The sequence below is a fragment of the Stegostoma tigrinum genome, chromosome 4, assembly GCF_030684315.1.
Source record: "Stegostoma tigrinum isolate sSteTig4 chromosome 4, sSteTig4.hap1, whole genome shotgun sequence".
Taxonomy (NCBI): Eukaryota; Metazoa; Chordata; class Chondrichthyes; order Orectolobiformes; family Stegostomatidae; genus Stegostoma; species Stegostoma tigrinum.
In genome coordinates, this window is record NC_081357.1 from 33,194,496 (window position 1) to 33,221,764 (window position 27,269).

The 27,269-nt window shown below is 38.8% G+C and overlaps 1 protein-coding gene across 9 annotated transcripts in view; it reads right to left on the reverse strand.

Moving 5' to 3' along the window:
* Positions 1-2,438: 2,438 nt before the first annotated feature.
* LOC125452265 (glutamate receptor ionotropic, kainate 2) overlaps positions 2,439-27,269 on the reverse strand; it is a 431,852-nt gene continuing 407,021 nt past the window's right edge. For 8 of the 9 annotated variants that reach the window (XM_048530454.2, XM_048530460.2, XM_048530457.2 and 5 more), the window contains 2 exons: positions 8,654-8,904; positions 2,439-5,195 (listed from right to left, as the gene is read on the reverse strand). In XM_048530454.2, coding sequence (XP_048386411.1) covers positions 5,031-5,195; positions 8,654-8,904 — 416 coding nt within the window. In that variant the 3' untranslated portion in view covers positions 2,439-5,030. The remainder of the gene's footprint in view (positions 5,196-8,653; positions 8,905-27,269) is intronic. The other variant, XM_048530464.2, reaches the window with a different exon arrangement.

A 27,269-nucleotide genomic window follows, 5' to 3' on the forward strand; every position in this document is an offset into this window, starting at 1 on the left:
GGATTCACTGATGATAATCACACATCATTACATCCTGTGAGAATGGAATCCCTTCAGCACAGTAGAATAGCATAGGGCAGGAAGTATCATGGTGAGCAACTACAAAATAGACATATGGGACATAGGAATGATGTGTGAAGAACTAGTGGCATCCTGAGGGAACATAGCGTAACTATACAGTTGCTTCATTTGCTTACCTTCAGCAAGACAAAATGAAAGTGTTTAGCTGTTTTTGAGCAGAGAGCCTGAGGGACCCCCCCCCCCCCCCCCCACACACACACACACACACACACACAAGATAAGCTATTTTGAACTGAGTTGAGGAAAGATTTCTTCTCCCAAAGTGTAAGAAGCCTATTGAATTCTCTGCCACAGAAAGGGTTGAAGTGAAAACAATTGAGTGTTTTTTTAAGAAGGAGTTAGTTACAGTTCTTAGGGCCAAAGAGGTCAAAAGGTATATGGAAAAAGCAGGAACAGGGTACTAAGTTGGATGATCAACCATGATTATATCAAATGCTGGAATAGCCTTGAAGGGCCAAATGTCTTACACCTGCTCCTATTTTGTGTGTTTCATACAACAATGTTGGCGAACTACAAAATGGTGCTTAAATGCAAAATACTGTGGGATGCTGGAAATCTGAAACAAATTTGTCCAGCAGTCTCTATGTTTGTTGTAAGATATCGCTAAAGTTGTAGCACAAAGAGCAAAACACATAAAAATTCACAACCCTAGCTAACTTTGCAGTCTCAGTTGTCATTGCAACAGCAGTGAGCACATTATTATGGAAGTGTAGGCATCTAGTGTTGCTCCTTGTTCAGGATAAGCTAGAAAAAAATGTTCCATGAATGCCTTGAGTAGCTACAACCTCTTGCTGAATGCTCTCTCCTCCTTTTTCCCTTTTCTTGCAGCTCGTCCCGCTCCGTGGCACCTGTTTATTCTCTCATTTATGCATTTTAAGGGAATGTGCATTAGTGCATCCATGTCTGTGAATGATTGCTTTGTGCAGAAGACTATAGGTTCAAATCCTTCAGCGCCTGCCAAACACACTTTTTTCTGATGAATGGTCCAGGCCCGAAATGTCAGCTTTTGTGCTCCTAAGATGTTGCTTGGCCTGCTGTGTTCATCCAGCTCCACACTTTTTATCTCAGATTCTCCAGCATCTGCAGTTCCCATTATCTCTAAACACACTCCCTGCAGTCTACAGCAACTTTAAAGAACCTGAGAAAGTGTAAGGGCTTGTAGAATTGTAACAACACAGAGAAAATCTTCTAGTAACTAACGTGTAATTAGTTGACGCTGCCTTTAAATAACATTGTCAGAGGGTCCTTGTATCCATGCTTGTCAATGTGAGGCTAAGAGACATCGGAAACCAGAGTGCTGAGCTCCAGCGTTTCATTTATGGTGACTATCCAACACTGTGCATTGATTTCCCTCATTAGGTGCCTGATTTGCAACTTTGAAGTATACATTCAATGTGTGTATGCTAATGTCTGCACCAATATGAAAATGAAGCACAAGGGCACAAGCATGGCATAGATTCCATTTTGGTTGCTAAAGTTCAGAATGCCCAAATTAGGCCCGGTAATGAGCCCAATATATTTAAAATATGTTTGTTGCACCCTCTGTGCTGAGGAACCATCAACTCAAGTTTGCAGAATCACTTGTACTGCAATAGTGTAGCATTTCCATTTACTCATCAGCCATTTTAATGACATCTCCAAATCGTATGGCCAATTAAATCATCATTAAAATATTTTTGCTGCAAAACAATGGGCTGGGCACTAAGATCTTTGTTGAATTCAATTCAGGATCCTTTCAGGTGTTGGATAAACATTTGAGAAGTCAACTTCAATCTTCAGAATGAAAGGACAGTGCTGCCATTTACAGTACAACCTAGTTCCTTCTTCAAAGCCAGTGCGCATTTATAAAACAGAAATAAATTTTTCAACTTCAGGACAGTATTCTCAGAATAGCTAAAGGTTACATGGCACAGAAGGACACAGGTAATGTAGAGATGTAACTTGCATGGGGACAATACAGTAGATAATTCACCTAACATAGTTGAGTGCACTCCTTGAAACAAAATCATTGCTGCCTTGAACTACTAACTTGTTTTTTAGGTGCCATTAGTAAAAGTATAGCGGTATTTTAAAGGGCACTTTTCATAGGTATTTGTTCCCAAAACTATACAGAACTATGCTAATCAATGTTGTATTTGTGTGTATGTGTGAGCAGGACTGTATACGTTAGTTGATGTGTAGCATTTCCTATGGGAAGTTATCACATGAAGCAAGGCAGGTGATAACTGGACCAGAATAGATTTACCTAATTAAGTTCCAGCTTTGCAGACTTATATTTTTTCTTCATTTTAATGTAGTTTTTATTTTAATAAATGTATAATATATACTTTTTTTTCCATATGATACTCTGAAAAGCAACAGATTTGTAAGTGTTTCACTGTGATGCATGCAGAGGACTGGAAGTTGCACAGGTGAAATGCTATAATGACACCAATTGTAGGAGTGTTTTTGTGCAGACATCGCAATGTAAGTTGTAAGTTTGAGATTGCAAACCAACAACAACAAAATGAACTGGGCAAAATAAGAGGTAACCCGTTGATTTGGTGTTGCTCACGAAGAGTCTTTCAGGTAAAACTGGAATTCAAACATGAATTACATGATCTTCCTAGCATTAACGTAAATGGTCAGGTATGTGCTGTAATGGTGGGCAAAGACCTCCTCATTAGATTTGTACAGTTGCAGAATTACCTCTAATATGTGAACAGGTGGCCATCTCTAAAGTTCTGTAAATAAGCAACAAAAGGGATATATGTATTCCAAGAATGGTGTTAAAATGGTTGATCACAATGTAGAGAATTCTTGATCGATTCAACGCTCAACATATTCAATCAATACAGAGGAGAAGGCAACAAAGCAATACAATGCTGATCTATATTAACAAAACAGCAGCACACATGTCAGAAAAAGTCATGATCCATCGATACAATACATTGGTCAGACTATAACTTGAGTCTTGTTTCTAGTTCTGGTTATCGAGATTCAATGATATTCAAATGCTGGAGACAGATCAGGAGAAAGCCATGAGCCTTAGCATCAGGTAGTGAGTGCTGGGCTTGATGAAAAATTTAAAAATGGGGATTTTTTTGACTACAAAGGGAAAAGGAATTCATAAGGAATGTGAGATAGTAACCAGTGTGGGATAAACCCAGGAGAGCATCATAAGAACAGTACAAAGCATACTGATTCAAATCATTAAAAGATAAATTCAGGACTAACAACAGGCAGTTCTCCTTCGCTCTGATGGCGATTAAATATTGGAATGAACATCCAAATAGTATATCAAATGGGAAAAAAAATGGTGTAAATCAAAGGTAACCAATACCAAAATAGGAGAGAGTGGAATATATGGGTTTTCTGATTGCATGAACCAAAAAGAAAATGGGCATCTTGGTTGGGGTTTTATTTGTGATTTTTGGATTATAGACTTTGAACTGACCAATTTTTTGCTGACAGTTCTTATTTCAATGACACAGCAAAGGAAATTAAGCTTACATTATATTGGTTAGGTACCATTAATCATAAGCATGATGGGGTGGGGGGTGGTTGTGGCAAATTCATTGTTTATGCTTCCTATTTCTGTATAATTCCTTTATTGTGAGTTTTTTTTCAATTTGCAAAATGCCAGACTTACTGCCAATGGGAACCAAACCAATTTGGGTAAAACACTGACCTAAATGTAGTGTGAAATATTTAAATAAAAATGTCTGTATTCCTTTTTTTTAAAGACTGTGCATTAATTTCAGACAATACTCAGTATGCACTTCATTTATTATCACAATATATGGCCAAGACTCTGTGCCTTTTATTACACACAATAGTTCATCACTGTATGCTATCAGCCTAATGGAAACTCATTGAAATTTAGTGCCCGTGTGTTCATTTTCTGATAAAAATTATTACAAAAATTCCATACAAAAACTATTTTCATATAAATCTTGCATTTCCACAAATAAACATGAACATCTTGAAAAACTGCTCACAAGGATTTGTAGCAGTTGTGACTTGAGATTTAGTGCATTCTACAAAAGAGTCTCCTGCAACATTACCATGAGATCATGTCAGTGAAAATCCTATATCCATAATTAATCAGGCGGAACCACACGAGTTGAAAGGCCAGGTGTCAAATCAGTTCAGCTGAATGTGGGAGCAGGTGGGCGAAGCAACTTGGAAGGACCAAATCTTGAGACCCGGATGGGGAGAGCTGAAGGGAACACGCTCTTCTGTTACCACAATGAAGTACACAAACTTAAAGGACTTTAGGCTGTTTGTTATACCCTACATCACTCAGATTTTGGAAAACAACTTCGCAATCCATTGTTTAGAAAATTTAATTGTTTAACGCTCTTTCATTTGGCGATGGTTCAAAGCAGTCTGATCCATTGTAAAAAAAAGCTAAATTGACAGAAAACAATTATTGCCTTGTATTCCTTTCTGATGGTGATACAAATACATGAAATATCGCATCAGAGTTTCACCATTTCTTTCCAAAGTGTCTCAGTCCTCTTTCATCTTAAACCTCAATTATTTTGAACAGCCTCTATTACAGCACAACTGCACAAGTTTGGACAATCCTCAGTATCATTTCCACCTTGTATAACTTTAGCTATAACTCAACACAGTTTTCCCTCTGTTGTCCAGTGTTTCTTATTCTTTATGATCACCATTAATTTCTGATATGGGAAAATAAGAGGGAGGGGTGAAAAGAGGGATGAAGGGGGAAAGTCTTTACTGCATTTAACTATTTTATTTGCATGTTTTGGTCCTTGACAATGTTTCGGAATCTGACTTCGACCAGCCTGTTTTCATAAGGTAGGTAATTTTTTTTTCAACACAGCATCATGAGGTAACTCGCTTGTTCGGCACGGTTTTGCATATTTCCACAGGAAACACTCTTGCAGGTCATTGGGAACAAAGATTACTGTTTGTGCTCGGTGTGGATTTTCTACACTTTATGCCATTGTTTCTTTGCCAGGCAATCTCCTGTCGTTGAATGTATGCATGTTGATAACTTCTTCAGTTTTCACTATGACTGGTGCCTGAGGCCTGTGTTTCAGACGCCGTTGACACTTGAGAGACAACCTGAGCTCCTCAACCATGGCACTACAGAAGGACCTCTGTGGGGAAAATTAAAGACTGAAAATGAAATCAAACAGCAATGCCTTGAAGCGACAGTGAAATCACATGTTAGTTTAGATTTCTCTGTCCTAACACCAGACAAGCTTGGCAATGATTGAAAGTAAAGCATTTAGCTTGCTAGTAGCCTTTAAATAGAAATGACAAGAGTGCTTTTAAGAGTAATGTGCTCTGTTTAAACTGTAAGGAACTACAGGAATGCTAATATTTACTGCATTCATAGTTATCAATCAAATATTTCATCTTCTTGAAAAAAATATATATACAATATTAATAAATGATAGTCATAATACTGTGTGTCAATTAACCTGCACTGGAAGGAATCCAACCATTGCCCTACCCCTACCACTGCTTAACCACCCTCCAGCATAAACTGTAAAGCTAGCAGAAATTGGCAGAGAAATTTAGTTTGTGCAACACTGCTTCTGACATTGTGGTTTCATTGAGGAATTCTACACAGCCTGTGATGTTACCTGCAGCCGGGGAATTCCCTGACACAGGTGGCTCTTTTTCACCTTCCAGTTTCCAGGTTAGAATGCGATTTCTATTTGTTAAAATGATGATAAGTTAAATGAAGGTCACACAGCTGAAAGAAGTTGACTGTTGATATTGCCATCTGCTAGGGGTGAATTTTTGGGGTTCCCAAAGGTGGAGGGAAGGTAGAAAAAAATGCAGTGCCAGTGGCTGTGTTAAGTTGTCGGGTGACGTTACGGATGTCAGCTGTTTTGTCAGAGACATGTTCAGTCCCGAGGACAAGTCACCCAAATCCACAAGGCAGGTTAGGCTCATCAAGAGTCTTGACAAAACTTGGTTAGGAAATGAGCTAGAATTATCCAGTTGGCCTCAAGTTTCTTGACATAAAAAGGGCAGGTAAACAGCCAGGAGGGGTGAGCATGCAGTGTCAGGGTAAAGTACAGGTGGATCTTTGTCGGTCTGCAGGTTCTCACAGTCCACTGACATAGAGGTACAGCCAAAGGCCTCCATGGGAAGGATCCAAAGAATCACAGAATTCCTATAGTACAGATACAGGCCATTAGATCTGCACCAGCCCTCCAAAGAGCATCCTATCCGGGCCAATCCTCTCCATTCAATCCTCGTAACCCCACATTTATCACGGCAAATCCACCTAACCTGCACATCGCTGGGCACTATGAGACAATTTAGCATGACCAATCATCTAACCTGCAAATCTTTGGACTGTGGGAGGAAGCTGGAGCACACAGATGAAACCCATGCAGACACAGGGAGAACATGCAAACTCTACACAGATGGTTGCCCGAGGGCGGAATTGAACTCAGGTCCCTGGCGCTGTGAGGCAACGGTGCCAACCACTGAGCCACTGTGCCACCTGTAATCCACCTGCCACTTTACTGACCTGCCTACTTTGTCTGATTTTATTTTGTTAAAGTTTTTACAAGGTGAGTCAGAGGGCACCTGTGTGTTGAAGGTCCTTTCTAGTTACTGATTTGTACGACAACCAGAAACTTCCTTGAAGCTGGAATGCCCCGATTTTGCCTTCCGGACCCAACAGCTTTCCTGTTGCCCTCATGGGCATCTGTCCCCATGCCTAAAGTGGGTGAAGAGCACTTAGAGATTTCAAACTTTATCAATATCCCTCAGAGAAATAAAACTCAGTTCCTGTTTCCTGCCTCTACAACAGAACCTCAGATCTTAGAACTAAGTCCATGGTCAAATTCTGAAAACTAAAACAGAAAATAAATCTCTCTGACTGCATGACCACAGAAACACATTTAATTTTATGCCATTGCTCATCGACTTATCTTTCTCATTTGGATTCTATTGTTGCCAGCCCTGCTAATAATTGTAAAAGAAAACAGTTAATGCACTAATCCTTTAACTGGGGGTAAATGGTTCAGTAAGTGCTCCAATGTTAACTATTAAATCAATCCCTTTTCATCTTTTATTGACTGCACAGATATTGGCCGAAAGACTCATTCCCCAAGCTTCTTTTCTCATCACTTTGTGACACCTTCTGCCACTGCTTCAGGGTATACAACTGATGATTCGTGAAGAAGACAAAATTCCAGTAATTTAAACCCTGAAGCAAAATTAGTCGGACAAAAAATGTGGACATGTGATGAGGTGTAATTTTGACATGACACAATTAAACACGATCAAGATGCTAAAATGACTGAAAATAAAAGGTAGACGTGCAATAACTACAATGGTTTGGTTTAAATTATTCAAGCTTTACATCAATATTCTACTGTTATTGCCATAGTTCTCATTAAACAGTGAAAGATTGCATGAGTCAAGGAAAAATCCACAGTTGCATATTAAAGCTAATTAGCAGGTTTTACAGTAAATAACTCAGACATTTAGATTTATTAATTGTGGCTCAAATGAATAAATTAAAGTTTTGTAAGGGAAATTATACATTTTATTTTTAATTTATAATGTATGTGATGACAACAAACTTGAATCACTTGCTCATTCAGTCATCGACAGTAAATAGGGCAGTGTCTGTTTCAGTCTTAATCTATTTGCTACAACATACCACCAAAGAAATGGCAAGCCATCGATTTTTGGTCGAATATTGGCAGAGTAATCATTGCATATCTACAGAAATATGCAGTGTTTAATTGAGAGAGAAACATCAGGAGATGCATAGCAGAGACAAAGCGTTATGGCTAATTAAAAGCACAGCAGATTATAGCATGAATCAAAACTGCTATAAATGACAAACATGGATGCAGCTACTTAAGCCTATTATTTGACAAAAACTGTGTTAGAGGCAACATGGTTATGAACTGAGATATGGATTCAATGATTGCTCTTCTAATGCACTTTTCTGTTGTGTTATCTGCTTTAATGAAACACAGTCATATTGCTTGACTTTTTTTTACTGCACTCAAATACACTGAACTGCCAATAACTACTTAAAACAATCATATTTATTGAATTGAACACCACATACAATGGGTAAACAATGAAAAAATCAAAGATATTCCATTTTTGCAGTTTGAAGTTCAGAATGCTGTTCAGAGATAAAACAATATGTATGCATTATGACTGGATTATTCATGTTGTGCTTGAGTTTATATCCATGTTTGTCTAACACAATAAATATTTTATATCAAATACCACCGCATTTATAGTTACATGGAGTAATCAGTTCCTATGCACTTTAAAACAAATAAATATTTATTTCATTTTAAATAAGCAAGCTTGAACAAAGCTAGTGACCATTAATTAAAAAGCACAGTTTTTTTTTACAAAATTCAAATTCTGAGTTTATATGGTTTTGCTGTCACAAAACATACACTCAAAATTTAAGCCATTTTCTTGTCAGGAAATTTGGATTATATATATACATATATGTATATATACTCAATAAGATTTCATTCTAATGAAAAATCAATGGGACTGCACTATATAATCTCCAGTAACTTACAGATGCACTGGAAAAGTCTTTTACCTTCTCAATCTGTGCATTTTTTTTCGACTTGTACAGAAATTCGCCCACTGCCACAAAGATGGACAGCACTAGGCCTGCAGCCAGCACGATAAAGATGCCACCAATGTTCTGGACTCCTAAAGCACTGGCTTCCTTGCTCTCTTCCTCTGGGCAGCCATTGCCCCTCCACCATTTCTCTTTCATCATGTGCAGCTTCCCTTCCTCCTGCAGTTGGAGAATGGCGATGGTGATCTTTTCCCTGTATGGTGAACCTGAAGATTAACAACATGGTAAAGTAATATTAGCAGTCTTTTCTCTTTTAGCTTGCAATACCCCTTACAGTCAAATCATTTTGCACTTCCATTGTTCTCAGAATGATTTGCAGTTAAATACATTCTAGATAATGCTCATTGGCTGACAAGTATTTCCTTGGTGGCAGTCAGGTAGTACGGAAATCTGTGAGGTAGCACACTCCCAAGCAGTAGCCAGCCCAAAACAGACCTCAAGTATGGTTAGCAACAGTACACCTGGAGTGTTCTAGATACTGTGGTTATCATGTGGTTGAAAAATGATAGGGAAATGAAAATTTATTATGTTTTGTTCTTTAATTTTCTTTGAACTCATTTGTTTATTAATTCCAAAGATGGCAGGGATGGGAGAAAGGCTGGTTGACCAGGTGGGGAAATTGGAGATGAGAAGGCCACTGATGAAGACTTGAGGAATTATGCCTGACCTAAATATTTCAACACCTTATTGTGCCTTCACTGCCAGTTCAGGTTGATCATGGTTGGAGCATGTGCAGTGATCCACACTGACCTTCTTATTGGTGGCAGCACTTGTGAGGTCACATCACTGTTGGCAGAACCTGAGTAGAGGTCAAGACATGAGTTGAGCCACCAATTAGCATTAATAAGGTGCTTAATATCTATTTTAGATGGCCATGTTAAAGGTTGTTAGGGTGCCCTTGGGGTACAGGGTACAAGCCAAGTTTCTTGCCAAAAACCAAGTTCAATAATGATCAATAACCTAATGGTAAAAATAACCAATTTGCCTATATTAAGTATGTGTGCATCTATTCAATCTGAAAACAATGAGACCATACATGTCATTTTAATTGAAATGATTTATTACATATAATACTCTTCTGTGCTCAGGTGAGATTTAGCATTGCAAGTGTTACAATGTACAGTATTAAAGGATTGATAGCAAAAAGATATTTTGCCATTTGAATTAAGATTTTGAATTGCTTTGGCGTATTTACACTTTGAGATCCCTTTGTTCCTCTATCCTCACCTGGACTTATATCATCCAAGTAGCAAGTGATTTCATTAATCTTCCCACCTTAATGTACAATCCTACAGACTGGTTAAAAAGCTGGCAAATAATGTCTGCAAGTTGGTGCAGTATCTTTCTCAGTATTGATGATCCTCCCAATCTGATATCTTTTACAAGTTAGAAATTGTATTCCAAAGGCCAAATCATTGATGTAAATTGTCAACAGAGGAAGACTGATCCTTGTTGAACACACCTCCCAGCACTGTGATTAACTAATTTATATTCCCACCCTCTGCTTTCTGTCTTGCAGCCAGCAGACAGTTGCATGTTGCTACTTGTCTCCTGACTTCAGATTCTCTGACCTTATTCATTAGTGTGTTGTGGGACACTTTATCAATTACTTTTCAAAAATTCAAATAAACTACATCGACTCCTTAATCATCGTCTACTCTGTTTATTTGTTACCTTCTCAAAAAATTCAGTCACATTGGTCAAGTGACAATTGTCATTTTAAAATACAATACAGACTATTTATTTTACATTTTTGTTCATTTTAGATGATATTCTATTCTCCCCTTCAGTCAAGATTCCATTTTTCTCCTATCATTGATGATGAGTTGACTGGTTTATAAATCCTTGAACGTGCTCTGTCCTTCTTCTTGAATATAGGAATTACATGCTACTGCTAGCACTACACCTTTTCTAATCAGTTATTAGGTAGGAGTAGCCTTCTATTTCTTTCTTAAAAGACATGAATGCAATCTATCTGAAGCAGGGGGCCTTATCCTCTTGAAGTTGTTTACTCAATACATATTTTAATGGCACTTATCTTACCATTCAACTCATCACCTAATGTCCCACCTGTCTCTTTTAATATTACCAAAATGTCTATTCCTTAATAGTCTTATTCTCATCACAGCCTGGCTTCTTTACCTCAATCAAAGCAGCCCCTGGATAACTGGGCAATAACAGCAGTTTCAATATTTTCTATTCTTTGTAGCATGTATTCTGGAGGAGTATGCTACTGGAGTTGGGTTCCAGCTGGGGATGGTGGTTGAAAAGCCAATTTGAAAGATGAACATGAGGAATAACTGGCCAAGCAACATTGAGTGTTTAAGTGAGTTTGGTCCAATAGCAGGCAAGCGTACAAGAAGTGTGTCAGTAGCTTCTTAATATAAATGCAATCATTTTGCATCACCCAAAGTAGTTTCATGATACATTCAGCATTCCAATCAATAAATTTCTTCTTAAATCATCATTGATAATGGTCAACAGCATTATTCACATTTTAAAGGTTAAACAATCATTTAAAAATTGTACTCTTTCCTCAGCTAAATTACATATTTGTAACAGTCATTCCTCAAAACGTTAAATATTAGATGCGTAAATCTAGTTAATTGATTAAATCGTTTAATTACTTGATGCATGATTGCAACTGTTCTAACTGATAGATGCTAAGTGTATGAATTAGAAACAGGAGCAGGTCATTCAGTGCACCAAACCTATTGCAGCATTCAGTGAGACTGTGACTGATCTGGTTGGGGCCTTAATCCTATGTTCCAGCCCTCTTTGACTCACTTGTTGGTCAAGAATCTCGACATTTAAAATATTCAATGACTCTGCTATATCTTTGTCTGAGAAAAAAAATCATAAACTCCCAGAAGAACACAGCAACATGGTAAGGACATGTGGCCTTCGAGTCTGTTCCTCTATTCAATAAAACATGGTTCATCTTCACTGTCTGTACCTGATAACCTTTCACTCCCTATCAAAGATCTGCCTTTTTGTATTGAAATATTATACCCTCCAAAACAGATGAGTCCAGCATCCTCCCTGTGATAAATATTGAACCAATTGGACTGTAGTTTGCTACTTTAAATCTTCCCACCACCAGCTTCCCCACCACCCACCTCAACACACACACACACACACACACACACACACACACACACACACACACACACAGAAATAGTTTCTCCATTCTTTTCTTCTCCAATTCAGTTATTTTTGGGATGTAATGTGAATGTTCTACAATAAAGGCAGTCCAAAAATATCTGTTCAATTCTTCTGCAATTTCCTTCTTTCCCGCGACTTATTTCCAAGACTCATGCTCTAAAGGACCAACCCTCACTTTATTTACTCTTGTTTTCTTTTTAACTTCTTGTAGAAGCTTTCACAATCTGTTTCTTTTTTTCTAGCTGGTACTTTTGTTTATGCTAATTTCTCCCACCTTATTTAAAATGTTGTGGCTGGTTACTTTAGATGGTGGCAGTGCAGTACGAATGAGACAAGTTCATGGGTGCAATGCCCTTACTGGCACTAAGTTTCCAGTTAAATGCTTATTTCCATCCCTTATGGGGAAGCAGTGATGGAGTGGTATATCCAAAAGCCCAGGCTAATGTCTGGAGACACGGCTCAAATCCCATCACAGTAAATGGTACAATTTGAAGTAGAAATTAAAAAGCTGTCTATCAGAGATCACATAGTCCTTGCCAAATGATGTTAAAAACACATCAGGCTCACTAATATCCTTTATGAAATTAAGTCTAACCTACATTTGATGCCAGACCTACATCAATGTGATTGACCCATAATTGCCCTGTGAAATGACTGAGGAAGCCACACAGTTCAATGCCCACATTCCAAGTAAAAACAAAAAAAACTTCAGTCATTCTATGATGTTCTTTATTTTCTGTCCAATCTTCTCACCTGTTACACTTCTTTGTGGAATTATATGCTTTTCCTTTCAATTTGATACTATGTTTAATTTCCTTCGTTATCCACAGGTGATATATCCATCTCTTGGCATCTTACTTTATCATGGGACTGTACCATTGCTAAGTGTTCTGAAATATCCCCTCAGGCATCTGCCATTGCATCTTAACTGACCTATTCCATAATGGGATTTCCCAGTTCACTGACGCTAGTTCTGTTTTCCTGCCATCATTATTGCACTCCCTTAAGTTTAAAAGGAATGGAGGAACCTAAAACAATTTCATTCATCGGGGCAAAAGTAATGAGAGAATTATTAGAACTAAAAGTTGACAAGTGCAGAAGCCCTGATGAATTTCATTTGAGGGTCTTAAAGAAATGATCCTCGTCTTACTTCACAGGTTGTGCATAATATGCAATACAGAACTTTTGTTTACAGGAAGCCTTTCATGATCTCAGGACTAAAGCATTTTAGAGCAATGAACTGCATTAAAATACAGTCACTCTAATATTGGAAATACAGCAGTGAACTTGTACAAGGCAAGGACCACCAACAGAAATGTGATAATGGGCAGATAATCTGTTTTAAGGGATAAACATTGTCCAGGGCAAACTGTAATTATCATTTGACGTTTAAAAAAATTGCATGATCTGACATTGTAAAAACCTTTCTCTCTCAGCATGTCATGAGAAAGTTGGTAAAAATATATTTACTTAATGTTGCTATTGTGTTACCATCACGCGTGCTCTGACAAGCAATTATAATTTGCTGCATTTTAAGAGAGAAAATTCATTGAAAAAGCAGCTCCTTCAACAAAAAAATCACCTCAAACATGATGGCAGATCGATTTCAATCTATGATTTTGGCTGCTTCCAGAAATTAACCGACTCAAACAAAAATCCACAATCGACTGTTACCGTCACAATGTTACACAACTGATACAGTTAGTCAGTACAAAGTTGGGGCAAGGGGGTGAGGGGTGTAGAATTTAATTCATGCAAAGCTGCTTTGTTGGATATCAATCCTTTTCAATACTGTAGCTCAAGTGCTAAAGTGGTTGGAACATGGTGGTTTCATGAAATGCTGTCTTAGGGTTATGAGTATATTTCCTCTGTTGGATGAATTACATCAGTTTCATTACATGTCAGAGGGGATGAAAATTGAAACTATAATCCATAACAGTTACCATTTTTATTCATACAGAGTCTTAAACACTTTGAAAAAATCCAAAAGCACTTTTGGAGGATTTATCAAGCAACGTTTCTCGTGAATTATATAAGATGATCAGAAGCTTGGATAAAGAGGTAGGTTTTCAGATGAGGATAGAAAGCCATAACATTTAGGAAGACAATTCCAGGGCTCAGTGCATTGGTAATATGGTCACCAAGGATAAGTAATTAAAATCAAGAAGGTCAAGAGGCCAGAATTGGAAGTATGCAGACATCACAGAGGATTGAAGGGCTGGAAGGATATTTGAGAAAGAGGGAAGGATGTGGATTAGCAGGATTTGAAAACAAGGATATGAACATTGAAACCAAGATGCCACTAAATTGGGAGCAAAATAGGACAAGTAGCACATGGATAATAGACGAACTGTCAGTGCAGAGACTGAAGGAGGAAATCAGTGAATATATCTCACTAACAAAATTGTTACAGCACTTGTTTGGGCACTGAAGATAGAGGACTTTAAATGAGAGGCAAAAGTGGAGGAATTAGGAAAGACATGCTCAGCTCAGCAATTGAAAAGTGCTGTTAATGACAGCTTAAAGACGTGAGCAACTCAGCTTTGCTCTTCCCTCTTTGCTGATGGAATTTATACGAACACATCCATTATTAAAATATGCATGGAACTGGGACAGAAATCATTTTCTAAAGCTAGATACATAAGAAACAACAAAACTCTCAGCAATATAATACTGATTCAAAAACTAGAAATATTCCTATTGAGATTTTTTTAAACAAAGCCTATTTTTACAAAGTGATTTTACTGGAGCCGAAATATGCATATTAGTATTATCGTTCCTTTCTAAACTCAATCAAAATTTACATTTATTGCAGTTAAATCAACATTGTTTTTTGAATTATTCGACTGAATAAAATTTATATTGCTTTTTTGAAAAGCACATTATTTAGTAGACTTTTGTTCGTCCAGCTGAAGGTTAGCTGTTACCACGCAACCATTAACAACCCATCTCTGTTCTCTTAGCACTGATTATAGGCCCTGCCATACATATTGGTTATTTTAGTCTAATTATAGTTCTTCATGTTTTCACATTTCAAATTTCCACTGTATTCTAGTAAACAAAACATTTTTACTCTCTTAACAGGGCAACTGACATGAAAGTGTGTGAAATGATTTTGCAACTTATTCCTTTTCAAAACCTTCAGCAAAATGGAAAGTCATCTTGTAGAAATGATCATTTGCAATAATAACAAACAAGTGCTGAATGTGTAAATATGCCAACACTCTAACCATTATTTCAACATAGAGATTAACTTATTTATCCGAAATGGGTTGACACCTCTGATAATAAAGAATTACGTTTACATTTTTATTGTCACAGCTTTGCATACACTAGCTCCTATTAGTTTACAAACTCCATCTTGAAGATTGATTTACCTAGTCTGAATCAAGTCAGTTGCTTACCTGCAATATTAGTATAGTGTCTGCTGATGTTAAAGAATCATCTCTAAATTGCTATACTCAGACTGGTAAATTGTTCCACATTTGGTCATCATATGGCTACTTCCGACTCTAATTTCAGCTGAAGGTGCAAAATTCCTTTTAGTATATTTTTGTGAAAAATTAATGTCTATTGAAAGTAGTTTGAGCCAACAAGGTTCAATGTAAGCTTCAGGAATGGAACCTCACATTTCAGCAAGGCACTTGCAGCCTCCTGGATTGAATCATTGAGTGTAACAATTTCAGACCTTAAGTTCATGATTTCATTCTTTTTCTTTGTTTCAGTTTTATTCTTTCAGTTAGCTGCACAGTGGTTCTACAGGCCCATCCTCTGTTTATTTTCTTGTCCCAGTACCGTGCCTTTTGTCCTGGAAAGTCTTACTTTTCACTCAGTCAATCTCTCCCGCATTCCACCCAATCACAGACTTTCTGTTTGTCGTTACTGCAGCACTAACTGCTCAAAACCTATCACAAACATCTCTAACTTTCCCCAATTCTGATCAAAGTACACAAACTTGAAATGTTAACTCAGTTTCTCTTTCCACACAGACACTATCTAATCTACCGAGGTTCGTTTTCCAGCAATTTTTGGTTGCATTTCAAAGTAAATTGCCTTCTTTTCACAGGCATCAAGTTTTGCTTTAAAATTAAAATGAGCTTGAGAAATTTCATCTTCTTGTTACACATGTATGCTTTCAGTAGAAGCCTGCAACAGTGCAGGCCATTTGCACCTTACAACCTCTGATTGGTAAAATCGCAATATCTCCACAAGGTGATGCATTTTTGGTGGTCAAATGCAAAAGAAGAGTATACAGTAAATGGCAAATTCCTTAGGAGCATTAATATAAAGTGAGATCTCAGGGTCCAACCAAGTGCATAGTTCCCTGACGTGGTAACACAATTGGATGCAGTTGTTGCCTTTATCAGTCAGGACATTGACTATAAAAGTCATCAATTCATGTTCCAGCTGTAGAAAACATTTGTTAGGTGACATTTTGCGTAATGTTTGCAGTTCTGGAGGTTTTGGAGAGGACGTAAAAGAGATTTACCAGGTGTTGCTTGGATTGAAGTGTATTAGCTTTAATGAGAGGTTGGACAAATTAGACATCCCTAACTCAATGTTTACATGAGAGCGTCAGAGGCTGAGTTGTCAACCGACAGAAATACATAAAATTATGAGAGACATGGATAGGGTGGACAGTGGAGTCTTTTTCCCAGGGTGGAAAAGTTAAATACTAGGGAATGTAGGTTTAAAGTGAGAGAGGAAAAGTTTAAAGGAGATGTGCTAGAGCAGATAGGAAAGCAGCGTTTAAGGGGCATTTATACAGATACATAAACAAGCAGAGAATCGAGAGATATAGACTAAGTATAGGCACTTGGGATTAGTTTGGAATGGCGTCATGCCTGGCGCAGATATGGTGGGTCGAAGGGCCTGTTCATGTGCTGCACTGTTCTATGTTCTATTACAAAAAGAAACATAATACAAATGCCTTCTGGAAATTAAACAAAATCAAAGCCCATGTGTTAGACCAGTCTGCACAAATCCTTGTCAAAAGCTGAGTAACTGAACCACAGAGCATTGCCACATAGCTTGTGTTCACCTCCTTAAGATTAACATTGCAGCATGTCACAGCAATTAAAGGAGTAATTACTTCGTCACTAAGCAACCTAGAAAAGCAATTAAACATCTAATCACCTCAACAAACAAGCTGAAAAGGAAAACAAAATAAGGACATAATCTTGTCTTTCAGAGCTTGATACACAATAAGTTACTATGAAGTGTGAAAAGCTGTTATGTCAGCAAATATGGCAGCCATTGTTCTCACTTTAGGATCTTACACAGCCATTACAGATGATCAGTTGATAGTACTTATTGAGTGAGGATTGTCAACTTGATTGCTCAGAGCTTTATTCAAAATTAAATTGTATAATGACAGTAAACCTGCAAATTCAGAGCGAATTGTCTCAAGAAGACCACCACAACCATCCTTCTCCTGTCTGGAGCTGCAGATCTTCATGATGATGTGATGGAACAGTTTTAATGCGTAAAGGTCTTCTGCACCAGATTTTCACACAGCTTCCAGGAATATTGACAGATACAATAACACCAGGAATACTTAATGCTTCTTTATCCCCATCAACACTTGTTCATTTTCAACATAGTATTCACAGTACATGAAACTTTTTCCAGCTTTTTACTATATTAGGCTTTCAGAACATAATTTGGTCATCATGACTCAAACTAACTCAAAAAATTTAAGCTAAATTATTTCCACCAAGGGGTCTGACTACTCTTCACTCTGATGTCAAATTGGATCAATTCTTCAGATTTGGCTGTATTAACATTATTGATTCAGGTTCCAATAGCATTGAAAATCTAACATTGTTGTGAAGCATAGCTACTTAGGATTAACTCAAGTGATGTTGCAAGTGTGTCATTTGTAAATGGGTCAGGGAATGAATAGTTCCTTTGTGATTCACTCATATTCATTGACTCCAACACAGTTGTCTGCTGTTTTGGTTGATTTTTGATTGATCGAACTATGTTGTTGATTGAATGGGCTGTCTGAGTGGGGCAGGGGACAGTATTGTGAGTGGACAACACCAACGCAGCTAGTCTGTACCACCTAAAAGGAGGTGCGTTGTACCTGGTGTTATGATCCTAACTGGCATTGCCACAGGACTAGTCAAATCTGAGACTGAAATCTGGCTTGATAGATCATATCTGTTTTATTCTAGTTAACAAGGGTAGTCTTTCCCCGACAGACAAATACACATTGCTGCATATTTTGGATATAACAACAAAGAAGCAGTAGTTTATTATGCAAAATAAATTGAGATGAAATTGAATGAACCAAATTATTTACACTTAACAGAATTTGAAAGATTTCAAAGCACACAACACAGTTCAATCCCATCTAACCCAACACTATCACTTACAGTACTTAAGCATCAGAGAGAATTCCCTACTCTATCATATGTATAGACATGGCTTATTTGTTTCCCTCAACTTACAGTCTGACAATTTAATATCTTGTTTCTTGATTATTCACACAAAGAGATTAAATCTTCTCAGATTCAAATAATCTTTCAGGGCTCCAAACAGCACTTCTGATCCATAACATTCAAATCAAAATCTAATGCATCTAGCTCTAACCAGGGCTTCTGCAAACTGAAAACAAAATCTTTCCAAGCTATTGGGTTTTCCCTGAGCAAAAAAAAATCAATTCATCATTTGTCTAAAATGAAAGCAAGCTATTACTTTTACATGCAGAGATAGTAGGAACTGCCGATGCTGGAGACCCTGAGAAAACAAGGTGTAGAGCTGGATGAACACAGCAGGCCAAGCAGCATCAGAGGAGCAGGAAAGCTGAGGTTTCGCGTCGAGACCCTTCTTCAGGAATGGGGGAGGGGAAGGGAATTCTGAAATAAATAGGGAGAGAGCGGGAGGCCGATAGAAGATGGATAAATGAGAAGATAGGTGGTGAGGAGATAGACAGGTCAAAGAGGTGTGGTTGGAGCCTGTGAAGGTGAAGGTAGGTGGGGAGCTAGGAAGGGAAAGGTCGGTCCAGGGAGGATGGACAGGTCAAGGAGGTGGGATGAGGTTTGTGGGTAGGAGATGGGGGTGGGGCTTGAGGTGGGGGGAATGGTTATGGAGGCAGGGACTAGCTGGGCTGGTTTTGGGATGCGGTTGGGAGACAAGAGATTTTGAAGCTTGTGAAGTCCACATTGATACCCTTGGGCTGCAGGGTTTCCAAGCAAAATATGAGATGCTGTTCCTGCAGCGTTTTGGGTGGCATCATTCTGGCAATGCAGGAGGCCCAGGATGGACATGTTGTCCGAGGAGTGGGAGGAACAGTTGAAATGTTTCGCAACTGGGAGGTGTAATTGTTTGTTACGAACTGAGCGTAGGTATTCCACAAAGCTGTCCCCGAGCTTCTTCTTGGTTTCCCTGATGTAGAGGAGGCCACAATGGGAACTGCTTTTATGTGTTTATTTGGTCAGACTATAAAATTCTCACAAATTTTTATTATCTCTCAAGGAACTCTTTCTCTTATACCTTTTTTTAAAAAATGGCATGCTCCAGATATACTGACAAAATAATCATTAAAACCCCTCATACATGCCTCTAGTTCAAATTCCAACTCTAAAATATATAATATTACAACATGTATATACATCATACACCTTACACCACATTGGATCAAGAATGTGGTAGTGATGGAAGAACGATTCTAACATGGGGAAAACATGAAGAAGAGGTACATGGGACCACACTGGCTTTAAAATCTTCACAGGACTCAGGAAGAGATAAAGGAGGAGAGTTATCTTTTATCCACTGGGGGCCAAAACACACTCAAGGAAACAATGGGGGCAGATATCTATGGGAGCCAAACTTGGAGGATGTTGGCTGAAGTGCCTCAAAAAGACTGATAGTGTTGCACAAATGGACAAAATCAGTGAGTGCAAGATAACAAAGTGTGGAGCTGGATGAACACAGCAGGCCAAGCAGCATCTCAGGACCACAAAAGCTGACGTTTCGGGCCTAGACCCTAGGCCCGAAACGTCAGCTTTTGTGCTCCTGAGATGCTGCTTGGCCTGCTGTGTTCATCCAGCTCCACACTTTGTTATCTTGGATTCTCCAGCATCTGCAGTTCCCATTATCACCCCAAAATCAGTGAATGTATCTTCAAATGTTTTACTCTACCAACCATACCAGTTGTTTTAGACACCCTTTAATTCATTGCATGCCATTACTCATCAACAAATAATTCTCACCAATCAGGGCTGACAACTAATAATAATTATATGCTTCCTCTTTCACTTATACAGTTGATGTAAGTCTTATAGCTCTATGTGCTAACTATTGAACCATGACAACCACGTAGCTCAAATAGATTGGATAGGACTCAGACATATTTACCTCTCTCTTCTAGATTAAGTTGGCACACACATAGAGGCAGCAGGAGCAGGACAGGCATAACCACGGGTCCTGACTCCCATGTAAGTGACAACACTTTCCATTATTGAGACCCCAACTGCTGAAGGCACAGCCAACAAAAAGTCTGTAAACATTGAAAATGATGGTACCCTCATACTTAACCATTCTCAGATCTCACATCCTCCTCATCCCGCAGTCTCTTCCCATTTACAAGTTCAGATGATTTAAGCAAGTGCCTCTTAATTCACTGCTCCCCACTATGGCCTTATTCTTGTGCCATTCTTATTTCAGTCACCCGATGAGTGAAAATGACTCAAGCTGCAAAAAGACAGCAATGGAGAACTTGCACCATCATTTAATTTAGCAATAACTGCCATTAGTTCAGATACCAAAACAGCACATTATTTGGAGAATGGCGTAAAGATGTGATCTGGGCATGGTGGGACACTGGGTACAGGTGGTGTACTGACAGGGCAAGAGACCAGGATACAGAAGATGCCAAATGGAAAAGTTTAAATGTGTTTTATGGTAACGGAGTCCTAAGACCACTTCAGTGAGGCAGCCTACGGAAGAAGACAAATGAATTGTTTAATAAAATGCTCTGTTTATTGGCAAGTGTGAGGATCAACATACAGTCAAGGAGCATAGCACCAACTTGATACAGAATCTTATTATTAGTCTCAGGATGGAAAATAACTTGCTTGCATTTCAGGTTCGTGGGTGTGGGGGGGGGTCGGTGGTATTTCTGCATTAGCTGAATGTTCCAATCCTGGAGCTGCATGCTCTGCCACAGATGGGGGAGGTGCTGTTTAAGGAGGTTGGTGGGTGGGATGCGCTGGATTCTACACACTCTTTCAGCTGCTGGTGTTTGACCTCCAGATGCTCCACTTGGTGCTGTTTAAGGTGGTTGGTGCTTTTGTGGTTTATTCGTCTCCAGTTTGTGTATTCTGAGGCAAGTGACTTCTGTTTATCAGTGGGTTAGGTAAGTTTTCACAATGTCCTGGTAGCATTTCCGCTCCCCTCCTACTGATCACTTACCATTGTGAGTTAGGAGACGGCACTCATTTAGGCATGCAGACAATATGCCTTTTGGACAGAGCTGATTTTAGGTGCTGTAGAAGGGTTCTTTTTAAGGTATTTATAAAGGAGTGTTTTAGCATTAAAGAGATTATTTTTATTATTTGTTTAAAACTCTTTAAATTTGTCCTATAAGTAAATAGAATGATTCATTCTAATCTTTCTTCATTTCTTTGCAAAATACCATGTTCTGTTGTTAAACAAAATCTGCAACATGTCTTATCTTTCTGTAAGAACCATCTCACTATCACCACATCAAATCAAATTATAATCTGCCAGCCAGGTTTCATTCTGAGATTGGACTTGCCCAGTACTTACATCAGCTGTGATCATAACAATATACCACATAGATATCTTGGGGATGATTCTTTATAAATATTCATTGTTGTTTCCATATTTGTTTTAAACTGGGCGTCTGTAATTTTTTTGTTAATAGTTCAAGGTTTTTGAGAGGATTTGTAGCTCGAGTTGTTGATGTGCTCACTAAGCGGATAGGTTTGTTCGCAGTCACTTCGTCACCGTGCTAGATAACATCATCAGTGCACCTCTGATGACGTGCCAGTGTTCTGTCCCGCATCCTATTTATGTGTCTCGGTTTGCTGCGTGGTTGGCATCACTTCTGGATTTGTAAACAAATGCCACCCACTCCAGCAAACTGAGATACATAAATAGCAAGCAGGACAGAACACCAATGCTTCATCAGAGGTGGACTGAGGGCGAATTTGAATGCAGAATACAGGGTTAATGGCAGGATTCTCAGCAGTGTCGGGGAACAGAGGGGTCCTGGGGTCCACGTCCATAGATCCCTCAAAGTTGCTACCCAAGTTGACAGGTCTATAAAGAAGGTGTATGGCATGTGGCTTTCATTGGCAGGGGAATTGAGTTTAAGAGCTGTAAGGTTATGCTGCAGCTCTATAAAACTCTGGCTGGACCACACTTGGATATTGTGTTCAGTTCCGGTCACCTCATTACAGAAAATATGTGGAAGCTTTAGAGTGGGTACAGAGGAGACTTATCAGGATGCTGCCTGAACTGGAGGGCATATTTTATGAGCAAATGTTGAGGGAGCTAGGGCTTTTTTCATTGGAGCGAAGAAGGATGAGAGGTGACTTGATAGAGGTGTACAAGATGATGAGAGGCATAGATAGGGTAGATAGTCAGAGATTTTTTCCCAAGGTGGAAATGACTATTATATGGGGGCATAATTTTAAGGCGATTTGAGGAAGGTACAGGGGAGATGTCAGAGGTAAGTTCTTTACACAGAGAGTGTTGGGCATGTCGAATAAGCTGCCAGCAGTGGTAATGGAGTCAGATACTGTAGAGACATTTAAGTGACTCTTGGATAGGCACATTGAGGATAGTAAAATGCAGGGTTTGCAGGGTAGATTGATCTGAGTAGGATAATAGGTCGGCACAACATCGTGGGCTGAAGGGCCTGTACTGTGCTATACCTTTCTACGTTCTATGTTCTACGTTCAGACAGATTGAGAAGGGGCTACATGAACATTATTAATTTACATCTCACTGGCTGCACTGTGTACACACCTGCTGGTGACAACAAGATGACAGAGCTTATTGTTACAAAATTAGAACTTAACAAGGGAGCACTAACTCACAAAAAACAGCTGGAATTTTTAAAAAAATGTTAAAAATCTGGACCTTCACACTAGGCTGCCTTCTTTCACATTTAGTGGAGGTGGCATTAGGAGTGGGCAGCCAAACAGTTTACAGGAAACAGTCTGGTTACCTAGTCCGGGAGGTGAGTGTGTACTATCGCTAGACTATTAATCTAGAGAGCGAAGTGTGAAGCAGGATGAACACAGCAGGCCAAGCAGCATCTCAGGAGCACAAAAGCTGACGTTTCGGGCCTCGACCCTTCATCAGAGATCCTCTCTGATGAAGGGTCTAGGCCCGAAATGTCAGCTTTTGTGCTCCTGAGATGCTGCTTGGCCCGCTGTGTTCATCTATCTTCACACTTTGTTATCTTGGATTCTCCGGCATCTGCAGTTCCCATTATCACTATTAATCTAGAGAGCTGGTCAATGCTCCGGGGACCAGAATTTCATTCCTGCCATAGCATGTGGTTGAATTTGAATCCAACAAAAATCTGGAGTTAAGAGTCTAATTATGACCATGAAACTGTTGCTGATTGTTGGAAAGAACCATCCGATTCAGTACTGTCTTTTAGTGAAGCCAACTTCTACCCTACATGTGACTCCAGGCACACAGCAATATGGTTGACTCTTAACAGCCATCTGGGATTTATCGGTAGAGAGCAATTTCCATATCCATGAACAAGTGAAAAAAAAAGTTCCAATGGGGTTGCCTGTTAATAAATTTACCAACTTTACAAATTGCATGTTAGCTAGCTCAGTTTTCTACAGCTAATGGAAGATGGACTGCTGATGAGGTAAGTGACTTGGATTTACCTGCTGAATGCCATTTGCTCACTTCATTTACCCATTCCTGAACCCCATGATCAAACACCCCCAATCCTTCCAATTTCTTCCCAACGCTTCCAGCTCCCTGCCTTTCTGTTAACGGTACTGGCCATTCTGATATTTCCCTTAGCTGTTCTGATTACCCACCTCCCACTGCAACATTCCCGATCACCTTCACTGACATTGCAATCTCCTTCTTTTCTGGGCTTTGAGCTCCCAGTCCTCACCTCAAATCCCTCCGCTTGTCTCTACTCTTCTCCCATCTCACAACCTCTGCTTTCCTCCTCTTCAGTCCCTGGCTGCAGTCTGGTGGCAAAATCCTCTCTGTTACTCTTTTACTCTGGCTGATTGTGGCTGGGAGGCAGCGAGGTGAAGTATGACCATGCCCTGCTTCTAAATTCAACAGGATCTTAGCCTGATTGCAGAATTGGCCCCACCCAACCTTACCGACCTCTGAGTCAACATCAGAGACAATATTTTGACATTACTTTGACTTCAATAAATCAAGTGAAGGCTTGAACTCTCTCAGTTGGCAGTCGTCTGTAGCCATCAGCTATCACAGTCTGAGAGACTAAATTACTGTTAGTTCAATATTGTGCTGCATATCATTATATGTTACAATGGGATTGTCATGTTATTTTGCAGCCCTTTGTTCCTGCAAATACCGATAAATAATATGAGCATCTTGTTTTGATGAATTCTAGTTTGATGTATAACCTTTATATAAAGGATACATAATTCATGACCGCATGTTCTTGAGTCAGTGAGAGTTAGGGACGTCTAATAAAATAATGTCTCTTAGTTCTATCAACAGCATTGAGCTGGCCAGGTTAAAAGTACAGAATAATGGTTCTTGATACAGTGAGAAATTTGTAATATTTCACTACATGAACACTTCTTTGAACACATGTTCAGTGCTGCAGCCTGTGACGCATTAGTGGTGGTGAATATTGAATCAAAGATGAATCATACCATTTTTTTTAAAAGACACTGTCCTTTATGGTTCGACTGACACTATCCTCAAGAGCTATTGCAGCAAGTACAGGAATTTAAGCCCCCATAGTTGTGTGGAGAGTTCTTTAGTACTGAGCCAGTATCTTGTTCAACATATCATTGATATATAATATCTCTTACACAATTAAATGATTCTCTGTCTCCCTTCCTCAACTTAGACCAGTTTTGATTTTCTTTGGTAAGTCAGAAAAAGAAGTTTATCTACAGTCTTCATCAGGTTCTGTGTATCTTATGGGTCTAAGTATGATTAATCTCGAATGTTCACAACACAATCAGCATCTCTGCAATGCAGTAGAGCATCTTTCACCATTCAGTTCAGTTTGTTGGGTACCTTGCCAAGTCGACTTTTGTATGTATTTTTAATCCTGAAAATGACAGAGAACTTCTCTTTGTCTCAGAGATGGGGTCATTTCTTTATTTAATCTGTAGCTCCTTCTCACAAAGAAGGAAATTATTTGAAATTGAGTTAAATTCAAGAAAACACACAACTCACTTGTTTGGCCTGACTGGTAGTCCTCAGTTTTATAACTCAGATACTCAGCATTTACTTCTTTGCAAAAAATTATACTTGATGATGCCACTGAGGCAGAAGGCTCGCAAAGTATCATGCAGAAATGACAGTGCCTTATCTTTAATAGAATCCTTCCAGCAACTGTAGGAATGATAGGATGGCTTCATTTCAATGGTATTTTCATGCCTTCTCTCGTTATAAAATGATACAAGTGAACATAAAGAGATCTACAAAATATTAATTTCATTTAAAATCTCTCCTATATATTAATCTATATTAATATATCTATGTGTGCTGGAATTTTCTTCTATATGCTGCCCAAATTGCTATGCAATTTAATGAGAAATGGAAAACATTTTTGTTTAAATTCCTTCATTTAATTCATATAGGGTTCATTGGCTGGTCGAAGTTATCACTTAGACATAGTTGTCCCTGAGAAGGTGGTTGTGAACTGAGCAAGTGACTAATGGTTTTTCCTGAATCTCAACAATCATCATCGTCAGAATGAACTACAAGTTAAATGAAGAAGGTGTGAGAACAACTTGGGCAAGTTTTCAAAGCTCATGCTTAATGCCGCAATTGAAAAGTACCAGCAAATACACTTGCTTCTGGAGAGGAGCTAGGTTTCTGATTAACCCACCCTCTTCTGATTGAGGCTAAGATTAGCCAAAGTTGACAATGATGCGTAGATTTTCATGGAGATTGCAGCATATACAAATTAGAACTAGGGCCTGAAGTACAGCTTCCATTTCTAACACATCCTATTTGTGCCAATGGTAGTAATGGAGGCAAGAATTCAGCTAGGCCATTTGAATTCAATGTTGAGTAAGCTCACAGTTTGACAGCCCCAAGAAGCACTAGAAGACTACTTGTGTCACACTCATGCAAGGTAGACTCTCGAAGTTTGTATTCAGGATGGACACTTCATCTTAAAACAGAGTTAATAATGGACACTTTTCTTTGAAACAGAATGGTCTTGAAAGTCATACTTTCTTTTCTTTCCTGTTATATAACTAAATAAATCCCTCAAACTAAGCTTCTTTCCTGGATTAGTCGTCAAAATGTGAACAATAGCTTTGAGAAGTTATTAAAATATTCACAGCTTTCCTATGAAGTATTTGCTGCCCTCTCTAAGTGATGAAGGTGGTCTATGATGCTACCTGCAGATATTTTAGCTTTGAATTGGATTTTTTAAAAAATGGATGTGAAAATATTATTTTCCTATCACAATTGTGGGTGTACAAGAGAAATTCAGATGCCATTGTTTGGCAATGACCAAGTTACCACATACCATTTATGAGTAGACACTCTAGTAATATGACAGAACTAGGTCTCTGATTAAGGACATTTGAGAATGCACATTTTGCAGCAAAGAAGGAACAGGACCCTGCCTAAGAACCATGAACACACAGGCAAGCTAGATTGGCCTTTATCTAAAGTAAACAGAGCAGGTTTCAATGCAGGGGTTCAACTGCATATCAACAAGTATGAGCAAGCAAAGCCTGTTACTTTAAGCAATAAATAGCTGCAAATTTATCTTCATAAATCTCCAGACTCTAATTATTCAGTGGATTAAAAAAGAATAGCAGCTTGCAATGTTTCAGGGCTTAAACTCTGGAGAAGCAAGTGTGACAGTGAATTTTAAGTGCACACTTCCTTTGTGGAATCCCAATCTCTCCTTGAATACGTTTACCTAAATAAATTGATAAGTAAATGAGGTTGCAAATAGATTTGGGTGCATGGCAAGCCATAAAATCTCCAGGCTCTAAGCACACACCTCAGAGGTGAAACTCTAGGCCTAGGTTATTGAGAAACTCTCAGATCTGGCAGCACCTGTGGAGAGAAAACAGTGTTAACATTCCAGGTCCAGTGACCCTTCTACAGAACGAGAAGCTGTGAGAAAATGTTGGTATTTATGATGATGGGGATCTGGAGAAGGAGTGAGCAGATAGGTGCAGATGGAGCCCAGTGTGAGCAAGAC